This window comes from Odontesthes bonariensis, chromosome 17 (assembly GCF_027942865.1).
Source record: "Odontesthes bonariensis isolate fOdoBon6 chromosome 17, fOdoBon6.hap1, whole genome shotgun sequence".
Classification (NCBI taxonomy): domain Eukaryota; kingdom Metazoa; phylum Chordata; class Actinopteri; order Atheriniformes; family Atherinopsidae; genus Odontesthes; species Odontesthes bonariensis.
Window position 1 is genome coordinate 719,748 of NC_134522.1, and position 12,288 is coordinate 732,035.

The 12,288-nt window shown below is 53.0% G+C and overlaps 1 protein-coding gene across 1 annotated transcript in view; it reads right to left on the bottom strand.

The window, feature by feature from the left end:
- Window positions 1–2,827: 2,827 nt before the first annotated feature.
- dicer1 (dicer 1, ribonuclease type III) overlaps window positions 2,828–12,288 on the bottom strand; it is a 41,327-nt gene continuing 31,866 nt past the window's right edge. The window contains exons 24-29 of the mRNA XM_075448901.1: window positions 9,457–10,110; window positions 8,964–9,201; window positions 8,568–8,836; window positions 5,597–5,759; window positions 5,441–5,516; window positions 2,828–5,351 (exon numbers count right to left, since the gene is read on the bottom strand). Of these exons, the coding sequence (XP_075305016.1) occupies window positions 5,186–5,351; window positions 5,441–5,516; window positions 5,597–5,759; window positions 8,568–8,836; window positions 8,964–9,201; window positions 9,457–10,110 (1,566 nt within the window). The 3' untranslated portion in view covers window positions 2,828–5,185. The remainder of the gene's footprint in view (window positions 5,352–5,440; window positions 5,517–5,596; window positions 5,760–8,567; window positions 8,837–8,963; window positions 9,202–9,456; window positions 10,111–12,288) is intronic.

A 12,288-nucleotide genomic window follows, 5' to 3' on the forward strand; every position in this document is an offset into this window, starting at 1 on the left:
TGGATTCTGACGTTATTGATTCTGAAGTTATTGATGGATTCTGACGTTATTGATGGATTCTGATGTTATTGATGGATTCTGACGTTATTGGTGGATTCTGACGTTATTGATTTGTCACGTTCATGGGGTTTTCCCCATGTTTTTAGTTCTGTGTTTAATCAGGTTTTAGTTCAGGTCACGTCTTAGTTTTTAAGTTCATGTTTAGTTAAGTCTCTCCATGTTTTGCCATGGTTCTTTCCTCAGTCCCCATGTTCAGGTCATCAGATTCACTTCCTTCTCCTGTTTTCCCCATCAGCTGCACTCACTCACCAATAACCCACCACAGTATTTAGTCTCCCGGTTTGTTCATGTTCATGTCCAGATCCTCACCAGTCACTGTCACAGTGAGTGGCCAAGTCACGTAGAGTTAAAGTCGAGTTAATGTCGAGTCTTTTCTTTACCATATTCATGTTTAGTTTGTCACAGTTTAGTTTTGGTATCCGGCTCAGCCGCGCTTTATGTTGCCCTTCTCTTTGTGAATAAACCAAGTTTTGTTTTTGAAGTATCCGTATCCTTCCACGCCCCCCCTCCCCTCACCTGACATGATTCTGTCCAACATCATGAGTCCATCACATGAAAGCCTCATTTTATTTCCCGGTGTTTGAATAAATCACCCAATTAGATGAAAGTGCGCCTGTGGAGCAGAGTGAACACTCCAGTCTTCTTCCTTCATCATCGGCCGCTCCATCATCCAACATAATATCATACTTCATCCCCTCCGGTTCAGCCGGGCTCATATTTAAAGTCACTATGATTTAGCCCCCCCCCCCGATGGCATATTTCTCATTTAGGTTAAATCAAAGGGATGTGGTGCGGGGCCCGGCCGCCGCTCATTACCTTCTACAGCGAGCAATTTACCTGCGCGGCCGAGGTGATGCTGGATGGAAATAAGGCGAGCAGGAGCTGAAATGATATTTCTAATTACCCCTCCCACTGTGTCCACGCCGCCTCCCGAGCACCCCGAGCCCAAACCTCATTTCAATATGCACCTCTCATCAGACGGGGGAGGAGGGGGCAATTATCCGCTGTTTGCTAACACTCTCTAAGGCTTCAATCATCAGCTGGACTCTAACCGACCTCATGCTCCATCACAGAACAAATCCAAGAGTCCAACTTCTCCCACAGGTCGGTGAACCCCCCCCCCGGGGTCTCTTTGTTATTACAGCGCAGGATAAATGGCTCATGTGACACAGCAACAGTCTGCACATTATCAGCACAGGTAATAAGTCACCATTAAGCCCCGCCCACCTGACCAGCAGTCTGACCCTTCAGCTTACAGTCTGCACACATCACCACTCCGATCTGTTTAAACCGGCTTCATTCAGCAGGAAACGCCTCAAGGCTCCTGGAAAAGGCCTGAGACCACACCTCTGTCATTGTCCAGGCCTGGAAAAGGCCTGAGACCACACCTCTGTCATTGTCCAGGCCTGGAAAAGGCCTGAGACCACACCTCTGTCATTGTCCAGGCCTGGAAAAGGCCTGAGAGGAAACCTCTGCCATTTTCCAGGCCTGGAAAAGGCCTAAGACCACACCTCTGTCATTTCCCAGGCCTGGAAAAGGCCTGAGACCACACCTCTGCCATTTTCCAGGCCTGGAAAAGGCCTGAGAGGACACCTCTGTCATTTTCCAGGCATGGAAAAGGCCTGAGAGGACACCTCTGTCATTTTCCAGGCCTGGAAAAGGCCTGAGAGGACACCTCTGTCATTTTCCAGGCCTGGAAAAGGCCTGAGAGGACACCTCTGTCCTTTTCCAGGCCTGGAAAAGGCCTGAGACCACACCTCTGTCATTTTCCAGGCCTGGAAAAGGCCTGAGACCACACCTCCGTCATTTTCCAGGCCTGGAAAAGGCCTGAGACCACACCTCTGTCATTTTCCAGGCCTGGAAAAGGCCTGAGACCACACCTCTGTCATTTTCCAGGCCTGGAAACGGCCTGAGAGGACGCCTCTGTTATTTTCCAGGCCTGGAAAAGCCAGGAAAGGAGCTCATTGTCATTGTCCAGGCCTGGAAAAGTCATGAAAGGAGCGGTTTTCCAGGCATGGAGAAGTGACAGAGAGGCTTTAAGTTGTTCGGTTCATGTAAAAAAGATTTTTTGGATCATCAGAACGAAGTTTTGAGAAAAATGTATAAAGAAAATCCACAAAACTTCGTTTTTAGTCATTTTGAGTTGGAACTATTTTCTGTAAACGTATCAGTCCGCAGAGGAAGAAGGCAGCCAGTACGGGTGCTGCACCACCATCTAGTGGCGGAATAATGTAACTGCAGGAATATTTCTGAACTCTGGTTTCATTAAATATCTTTAAACAGCATTTAGTTTAACATAAAACGTGTTTAAATGTTGACTTTATGATGTTAAACATCTGTTTTCAGGTTCCATCCCACCTGAGACCACCTGACAGAACGGTTCTGGTCACATGACCAGTCCATCAGACAGCTGAGAGTACCAGATGTCTGTGATCCGTTTCTTCTGTTCCAAACAGAACTCCTGGATCAGGATCAGAACTCCGGAATCAGGATCAGAACTCCTGGATCAGGATCAGAACCACGGCCCGGGTCCATGTGCTGTGGGCCGGCCCGCTCTGAGCAGAATAATCAGCGTGATAAATCAGGTCAAAGTGGGTCAGTTAGACTCAGATTAAAAGAGTCCCCCGGCCCGGGTCCAGTCCCCCGGCCCGGGTCCAGTCCCCCAGTCCCCCAGTCCCCCGGCCCGGGTCCAGTCCCCCGGCCCGGGTCCAGTCCCACGGCCCAGTCCCCCCTGATGAATGAGCTGTGAGTCACATGTCCAGACGGCTGAGCATACAGAAACTTTATTGAGATACACGAGGCTACAATTAGAAACAAAGAACAGAAAAACCCAGAAGAACAAATAAAAGTATCTGTGATCCATAAGGTGCAGCCGGCTGGTACAGTATGGGGAGGAGTCCAGGTTCTGTCCCGGTTCTGTCCGGCCGGGTCGCAGCGGCCCAGAGTTCGGCCCGGTGCCCCCTGGACCTCTGTCACCTCTTCATGCTGCTCAGACGGCCCATCCAAACAGAACCGGTTCCCCTCAGGCGGCAGAACCTCCTGTGGGCTCAGGGACTGAGGTCCAGAAGGTGGTTCTGATCCAGCTCAGTGTGACCGCGAGGGAAACTTTAGCGGGTCGGCTCAGTTTGATGGAACACGAGACGGAAACAGAACCGATGACCCAAAAACAATGATGAGCCACCATGAAACCCGACGGGGAAAAACGGGTCGGAACAGAACCAGCTGGGAAAGGCTGAAGGTTCTGCAGGTTCTGCAGGTTCTGCAGGTTCTGCAGGTTCTGCTCAAACAGCAGAACTTCGTCAGGTCCAGTTATCCTTCATCTCGTCTTTGTGGTGTCAGACCCACATCAACAGAACCGGGTCTGAGTGGGTTTTTCCTTCCAGCTGCCAGTAAATGGGTCCAAAGGAACCCCACAGCAAAGGAAACCGGGCCGAACCGGACCGAACCGGACTGAACCGGGGCTCCAGAGGGGTCAGGTGACAGGTTGGCGGTGAGCGAACGACTTGAACCCGACCTGGTTTGGGTCCAGAATTCATTTACCTCTCGGGTTCTGATAGAACCAGACGGAACCGGCCCAGAGAGCTTAAACAGAACTCTGCAGACCCAGCAGAGGATTCTGGGCGGGGCCACACCCTCAGGGGGCGTGTCTTAACTGTGCACCCAATCACAGCCGCTACTACGTCCACCCCCGCGACGGGACAAACCAAAGGTCAAATACAGAGGTCAAAGGTCAAATAAAAAGGTTAAAGGTCAAACAGATGTCAAAGGTCAAATAAAAAGGTTAAAGGTCAAACAAAGAGATCAAAAAAAGAGGTCAAAGGTCAAATAAAGAGGTCCAACAAAGAGGTCAAAGGTCAAATAAAGAGATCAAACAAAGAGGTCAAAGGTCAAATACAGAGGTCAAAGGTCAAATAAAGAGGTATCATAGTTACAGTGCAAAAGATGAGAAGTTCAAGCTTTACGAACACAGCACCAAACAGACGGAGATGCATGCTGAGGTATTCAGGTGAAGAAGGGCTCGATGACACAAACCAATCAGAACACAGATGATTCCCTCAGGCCCCGCCCCCAGCCTCCGAGTGTCAAATCTGCTTCAGCTTTGGTTCAGAGGAACGCCGCCAGGAGCCCCACGGGGCCACCGCCAGGAGCCCCACATGGCCGCCACCAGGAGCCCCACAGGGCCCCCGCCAGGGGCCCCACAAGGCCCCCGCCAGGGGCCCCACAAGGCCACACACACACACACACACACGCACACACACACACACCTGCCGAACACTGAGAACCAGTCGTCATGGTTACAACATGAGCTACAACAACATGCTTCAGAACTACGTTAAATTACAGTAACTGGGAATGTTGGGTTCCTATCGCAGGGTGTGAGGGGCCCCACATGAAGGGACCGGGGACCACGGGGCCCCAAAAGGGCCCCACATGAAAGGACCGGGGACCACGGAGCCCCACATGGCTCCAAAGGGGTCCACAGGGCCCACCTCCACATGAAAGGACCGGGGTCCCAAGTGGGCTCCAGAGGGCCCCCAGGGTTCCACAGTTCCCCCCAGTGGGTCCCACAGGGCTCCAAAGGGCCCCACATGGCCTCATAGGGCTCCCACAGGGCTCCCCACCATCTGTATCTCACATATTGATTTCGTTGCTATGACATGATTTGGCGTGGATGTGGCATTGAAACAGAGCTAATGGGGTAAGTGCAAACTGAAGAACGCCATCTGTAGAAGCTTGGGGCGCTGAAGAGGTGAGCGTTCTTCTTCTTCTTCTTCTTCTTCTGAAATATGTACAGTCTAACACTACACAGTAAGCGTGGGCGGGGCCTCACGTGGCTAATAAAGCACTCATGTGATCACACGAAGCAGAAAGAAAGATTGTGTCTGCGCAAACAAAAGAACAAAAGGTGACGCTGCGATGTCAGCCGTGATGTCGGACCGGTCCGGTGGGCTGCGGTGGGCCGCCGGTCGCTGGGTTCCCCGGCTGCCTCGGTGTCCCCCAGCCGTCTCGGTGTCCCGCGGTACGCCGCAGATGCGTGGCGAGCGCCACCACGTGCTGGGAAGCTGCTGGTTCTCCGCCGGCGCCGGTAGCTTCGGTTCTAATGCTGCGAGCTCCGACCCGGAGCTCAGTTGTTCTGGACCTGAGGTTGATTGGCTTTGAGGCTGCGCAGAGCTCGCCGCGCCGCCGCCGACTTGGCGATCCGGTAGCTGCGGCCGACGCCTTTAAACTTGCCCTTTCCGACCACCTCCACCGTCACGCGCACCTTCCCGTCGTACGTGCGCTCCGCAGGGCTGCAAACAGAACCACAGAACCTGGGTCAGAACATGCTCCAGACAGGTAACAGGTAACCAGAACCTCAGAACGTAAGAACCGGGCCTACCTGAACTTGGCAGTTTCTGGCTCCATCTCCAGCAGCTCTCGGACAGGCGAGCGCGGCACGTTGGCGGAGAATTTCTCTGGAGGAGGAAGAGGAGGATGAAGAGGATGAAGATCCAAACAAACAAACGGGCAGACAGACGCAGCGCCATCAGCTCACCTATCAGCGGCCGCATCATGGGGTAATACACCTGCCACACCGTCTCCAGGGACATCCCACTGTCCATGTAAACGGCCCCCGCCAGCGACTCAAAGATGTCCCCCATGGCCTTCGGGACCTCGATGTCTTCCTCCTTCTCCTCATCTTCCTCAGAGCGTCGCAGCTGCCAGAAAAACAGGAAGCAGTCACACACGGGAACAAACCCGGATCAGCTGATCAAAGGTGGGTCAGAATAAGGGCATAACCGTAAACCCTCCATCTGACGGGGCGTAACCGTAAACCCTCCATCTGACGGGGCGTAACCGTAAACCCTCCATCTGACGGGGCGTAACCGTAAACCCTCCATCTGACGGGGGGTAACAGTAAACCCTCCATCTGACGGGGCGTAACCGTAAACCCTCCATCTGACGGGGGGTAACCGTAAACCCTCCATCTGACGGGGCGTAACCGTAAACCCTCCATCTGACGGGGCGTAACCGTAAACCCTCCATCTGACGGGGGGTAACAGTAAACCCTCCATCTGACGGGGCGTAACCGTAAACCCTCCATCTGACGGGGGGTAACAGTAAACCCTCCATCTGACGGGGCGTAACATTAAACCCTCCATCTGATGGGTGTAACCCTAAACCCTCCATCTGATGGGTGTAACCCTAAACCCTCCATCTGTGGGGGGTAACAGTAAACCCTCCATCTGACGGGGTGTAACCGTAAACCCTCCATCTGACGGGGTGTAACCCTAAACCCTCCATCTGACGGGGTGTAACCCTAAACCCTCCATCTGACGGGGGGTAACAGTAAACCCTCCATCTGACGGGGGGTAACAGTAAACCCTCCATCTGACGGGGGGTAACAGTAAACCCTCCATCTGACGGGGGTGTAACCGTAAACCCTCCATCTGACGGGGTGTAACCCTAAACCCTCCATCTGACGGGGTGTAACCCTAAACCCTCCATCTGACGGGGTGTAACCCTAAACCCTCCATCTGTGGGGGGTAACAGTAAACCCTCCATCTGACGGGGTGTAACCGTAAACCCTCCATCTGATGGGTGTAACCGTAAACCCTCCATCTGACGGGGGGTAACAGTAAACCCTCCATCTGACGGGGGTGTAACCGTAAACCCTCCATCTGACGGGGTGTAACCCTAAACCCTCCATCTGACGGGGTGTAACCGTAAACCCTCCATCTGTGGGGGGTAACATTAAACCCTCCATCTGACGGGTGTAACCCTAAACCCTCCATCTGACGGGGTGTAACCCTAAACCCTCCATCTGTGGGGGGTAACATTAAACCCTCCATCTGACGGGTGTAACCCTAAACCCTCCATCTGACGGGGTGTAACCCTAAACCCTCCATCTGTGGGGGGTAACATTAAACCCTCCATCTGACGGGTGTAACCCTAAACCCTCCATCTGACGGGGTGTAACCCTAAACCCTCCATCTGTGGGGGGTAACAGTAAACCCTCCATCTGACGGGGGGTAACAGTAAACCCTCCATCTGACGGGGCGTAACCGTAAACCCTCCATCTGACGGGGCGTAACCGTAAACCCTCCATCTGATGGGTGTAACCCTAAACCCTCCATCTGATGGGTGTAACCCTAAACCCTCCATCTGATGGGGTGTAACCCTAAACCCTCCATCTGTGGGGGGTAACCGTAAACCCTCCATCTGTGGGGGGTAACCGTAAACCCTCCATCTGATGGGTGTAACCGTAAACCCTCCATCTGACGGGGGGTAACAGTAAACCCTCCATCTGACGGGGGTGTAACCGTAAACCCTCCATCTGACGGGGTGTAACCGTAAACCCTCCATCTGACGGGGCGTAACCGTAAACCCTCCATCTGACGGGGCGTAACCGTAAACCCTCCATCTGACGGGGCGTAACCGTAAACCCTCCATCTGACGGGGCGTAACATTAAACCCTCCATCTGACAGGGCGTAAACCTAAACCCTCCACCTGACGGGGTGTAACCGTAAACCTTCCATCTGACGGGGCGTAACCGTAAACCCTCCACCTGACGGGGTGTAACCGTAAACCCTCCACCTGACGGGGTGTAACCGTAAACCTTCCATCTGACGGGGCGTAACCGCAAACCCTCCATCTGACGGGGCGTAACCGTAAACCCTCCATCTGACGGGGGGTAACCGTAAACCCTCCATCTGACGGGGGGTAACAGTAAACCCTCCATCTGACGGGGCGTAACCGTAAACCCTCCATCTGACGGGGCGTAACCGTAAACCCTCCATCTGACGGGGGTAACAGTAAACCCTCCATCTGACGGGGGGTAACCGTAAACCCTCCATCTGACGGGGGGTAACAGTAAACCCTCCATCTGACGGGGCGTAACTGTAAACCCTCCATCTGACGGGGGGTAACCGTAAACCCTCCACCTGACGGGGGGTAACCGTAAACCCTCCATCTGACGGGGGGTAACCGTAAACCCTCCATCTGACGGGGGGTAACCGTAAACCCTCCACCTGACGGGGGGTAACCGTAAACCCTCCATCTGACGGGGCGTAACCGTAAACCCTCCATCTGACGGGGCGTAACCGTAAACCTTCCATCTGACGGGGCGTAACCGTAAACCTTCCATCTGACGGGGCGTAACCGTAAACCCTCCATCTGACGGGGCGTAACCGTAAACCCTCCACCTGACGGGGGTAACCGTAAACCCTCCACCTGACGGGGGTAACCGTAAACCTTCCATCTGACGGGGCGTAACCGTAAACCTTCCATCTGACGGGGCGTAACCGTAAACCCTCCATCTGACGGGGGGTAACCGTAAACCCTCCACCTGACGGGGGGTAACCGTAAACCCTCCATCTGACGGGGGGAACCGTAAACCCTCCACCTGACGGGGGGTAACCGTAAACCCTCCACCTGACGGGGCGTAACCGTAAACCCTCCATCTGACGGGGGCAATCAGATGTGGCAATCATGTAGGTGAAACGGATGCAGAACCAGGACTCACCTCAGAGTCCATGCCTTGCATCTCGTTCTTCTCCAGCTGAAACTGCACAAAGTCGTCGATGACATGGAACAGCTCGGGCGAGATGGCCTTGAAGTACTTGTGGTAGTCGTACTTCACAGCCAGGGAGGCAAAGATGGTGTTGTTGACGAGAGCTGAGCGCAGGTCGGTCAGAACCCCAGGGGAGTGCTGGCGCGGGTCTTCGTAAAGGTGCTTCGTTATGAGGTAGTCTAGGATTGCATCGCCCAGGAACTCCAGCCGCTGGTAACAATCTGAGGAGAGAGTCCAGAGCTCAGAGCAGAACCTTTAGACCACTTCAGCTGATCGGATAGAGCTACAGCTGGTTCTGGAGGTTCCAACTTAGACCCAGAACCATTCACCTGTGCGGTGCGGTCTCACCTGTGATGGTGTTGTAATGGTAGGAGGCGTGGGTGAAGGCCTGCAGCAGGTAGGCCTTGTTCTGAAAGGTGTAGTTGATCTTCGTTTCAAAGTTCTCAAAGCCGGAGATGAGGTGGTGGAGCGTTCGCGCTGCGTCCGGATGGTCCAGCATGCAGCGGGGCGGGATCTTCAGCCAACCGTAGCTCAGGTCCACAGGTGAGGTGTGACAGCTCAGGCTGCCTCTCTCCAACGGTAACACCTGTAGGCAGCAGAGACACACCTGTAGAGGTACTCACTGGATCTGTGTGCTGGTGAACAGCCAGGCAACCACCCCTGGAACACACCTGGTTTAAACCTGGACCACACCTGGTCTACACCTGGACCACACCTGGTCTACACCTGGACCACACCTGGTCTATACCTGGTCTACACCTGGAACACACCTGGTTTAAACCTGGTCTCTGAACTGAAATGCCCAGCAGCAGGCCGTTGGGTCGGTTCTGTGCCGGCTCACCTTCAGGCCCAGCGAGCAGAGGAACATCTGGGCGGCCCTCTCCCCGCAGCTGGTCAGGTAGCAGCCCAGCAGCGCCTCCACGCAGTCGGCGATGCTCTTGTCGGCGATGCACTGCTCCGTGTGCAGGTCGTACGAGATGGACTGCTTGCCGAGCTCGGCGCCGCAGTTCTCCTCCGATGGGTTCCAGAAGCCCACCACGAAGTCGTCCTCCTCCCCCGCCTTGCTGGGGTCCAGGTAGCACATGGCGTCCCACGAGCTGTAGTCGAACTCTTCGTCCGACGGCCCGCTGGGCGCCGGCTCTGCCGGGTAGTGGGCCGCGGCGGAGTGGGGGGGCTTCTTGGGGGCCTTCCACTCGTAGGGCGACTCCACGGTGGGGGAGGGGCCCGGGCTGAGGGAGGGGGGGAAGCTGCTCAGGGAGATCTTCTTCCCGAAGGCTCCGGATCCCAGCAGCATGTTGTCGATAAAGCGGATGTGCTCCTTGTAGTACTCCAGGTCGTCCTCCATGTTGACCTCGTCCTTCGGCTCCTCCTTCAACATCAGCTCGTCTGCGTCCTCACCCTCCTCGCCCTCTCCCTCCTCCTCCTCCTCTTCCTCCTCCTCATCATCATCAAAGTCGTTCCCAGATCTCCCGTTGGACAGCAGCTCCTCTCTGGCCTGGATAAAGGACACAAACACATGTGAATCACATGTAAAGGCTCCTGAAACGGTGCAGTTACTGCACACAGAGTCATTTGGCGTGTTCGTCCAGCGCCTTTCTGTACTTTTGGGTGTCGTTGATACGCGTCGCCATGAGAAGCAGCTCTGATATCTGAGAGTTTACGTGATTAAAAAGATGTCCGCCGGCTGGAGCCCAGCAGGTCCAGATAAATGTGGACAAAACTCAGATATTCTGTGGTCCTAAAGACTAAAGAAACACTGGAGGGATATTCCATTAAGGCCCGACCGATTATGGGCAGATATTTAGCATTTTGGGGATATCGGCATTGGCCATACTTTCCATAAATGTCCACCGATAAGTTTGTATAATTTTCACAACCAATTTTGCAGCCGTTTCGTTCTGAACGCGTCTTCTGCTCTCGCCACTTTGAGTTCATGAGCATTGCCCCGCCCGTCAAAGCATCTGATTTGTTTGGCACACGGAATACAACCAATCAACACCCAAGGCTGCGAACGGTTTCAAGGCGGCCGTGGCGCAAGTTGGGGGGCGGGGTGGCTACTGAACGCTGTGAGTAGGGATGGGAATCTAAAACTGGTTCTTGTTGAGAACCGGTTCCCAGTGTTTCAATTCCTTGGAATCGTTTTGCAATTTTGCAAACGATTCCCTTATCGATTCCAGTGGGCGTGAATGACGTCCAGTGCAGAAAGCAGCCAACAGTAAACGCTCGAAAGTTTGGTTACACTTCCCTAAAAAAGACGACAACAGGGCAACTTGCAAAGTGAATATTTCACCAAAGGGAGGAAATACTACCAACATGCAATAACTATGAATGAATGTCGCGTTTTCGATCCGCTCCGGACTAACGTTGGTGAATCTGAACCCAGCAACGTTAGCAACGTTAGCATGTCCTCGGCTAACACTGCAGGTAACTAACTAACAAACACTGCCTATCATGTTAGCACCATTTGCCTCATTGTAAAAGCTGCTGTTAGTAACGGTTAAGGTTAAATGAATGCCTTCTCAGGCATTACATTTAGATGAAATCATGAGAGACAGAGCCTGACTGGCTCAGAGCCAGAGGCTGGTGGTACTACCCCCAGTTCACCTCTACCTCCAGCTTCTCCTTTCACCAGAGCAGGAAGAGTTAAATTACCCAGGCCATGATAGACCAATGTGGACCTCACCGTTGTTGGGTTTGTAAGGTCATGACTCGTGTTACTTCTAAACTAAACAGAGTTGATGCTAATCGACCGTTTTCCCCCCAAATGAGAATCGATAAGGGAATCGATAAAGAACCGAATTGTTAAGCAGAATCGAAAATGGAATTGGAATCGTAAAAATCTTATCAATTCCCATCCCTGCTGTGAGCGGTTTCAAGGCGGCTGCGGGGCAAGTGGGGCCACGGTGGTGGCAGTACTACCTGAAGCAGAGAGAACAAACTCCCTTCAAGGTAAGCATATACGAAGCCTTATCCCCTGCACTAAGTCACAAACACACCAACGTTGCAAAAGCATGGCACCACAACGTCTTTATACAACTAGTGAAAATGGTCCATTTGATCTGTGTAACGACGCAAACCTTTAGCTCACGTAAGGACAACCAGAATGACGGCGAATACTCTTCACTGAAACGGTTGTCCATAAAGCAGTCTCAGCATAGTGTACAGTCATTTTTAAACCCCCACATGGAAACGTGAACGTGTCTGTAGTTCTACACAAAAGGTGGACTGAAAGCCATGGTCAATGAAGACCAAATAAAACGTGTTTGTGTTTGTTCCTGAGACTAACCATATGTTAGTGCAAGCCTGCTAGCTACTTGGTAGCCTGCCGGTGTGAGAGCCTATCTTGTTCCGTAACAACTGGTTACCCAGCACGTTAGAACCAACGGTGATTGGTCGGAATGTCCCTATTAATTAACTTTAAGAGAATTAAGTTTTGGCCAGTCGCTGCGTTTCAAACATCTGGAGTAACATCTTGTTACGGGTAGCCAGACAGGCTGTCACACCACCACCAAGTAGCTAGCAGGCTTGCGCTAACAACCATGGTGTAAGGTGAACAACTTCATGAAGCAGTACACGACGCGAGGGATGTTGATGTTTATTTTACTGTTTAAAAATGCTATAAGCAGCTCCCTACACTTGATTTTTTGTTCTTAGTCAGTTCATTTTCTATTAC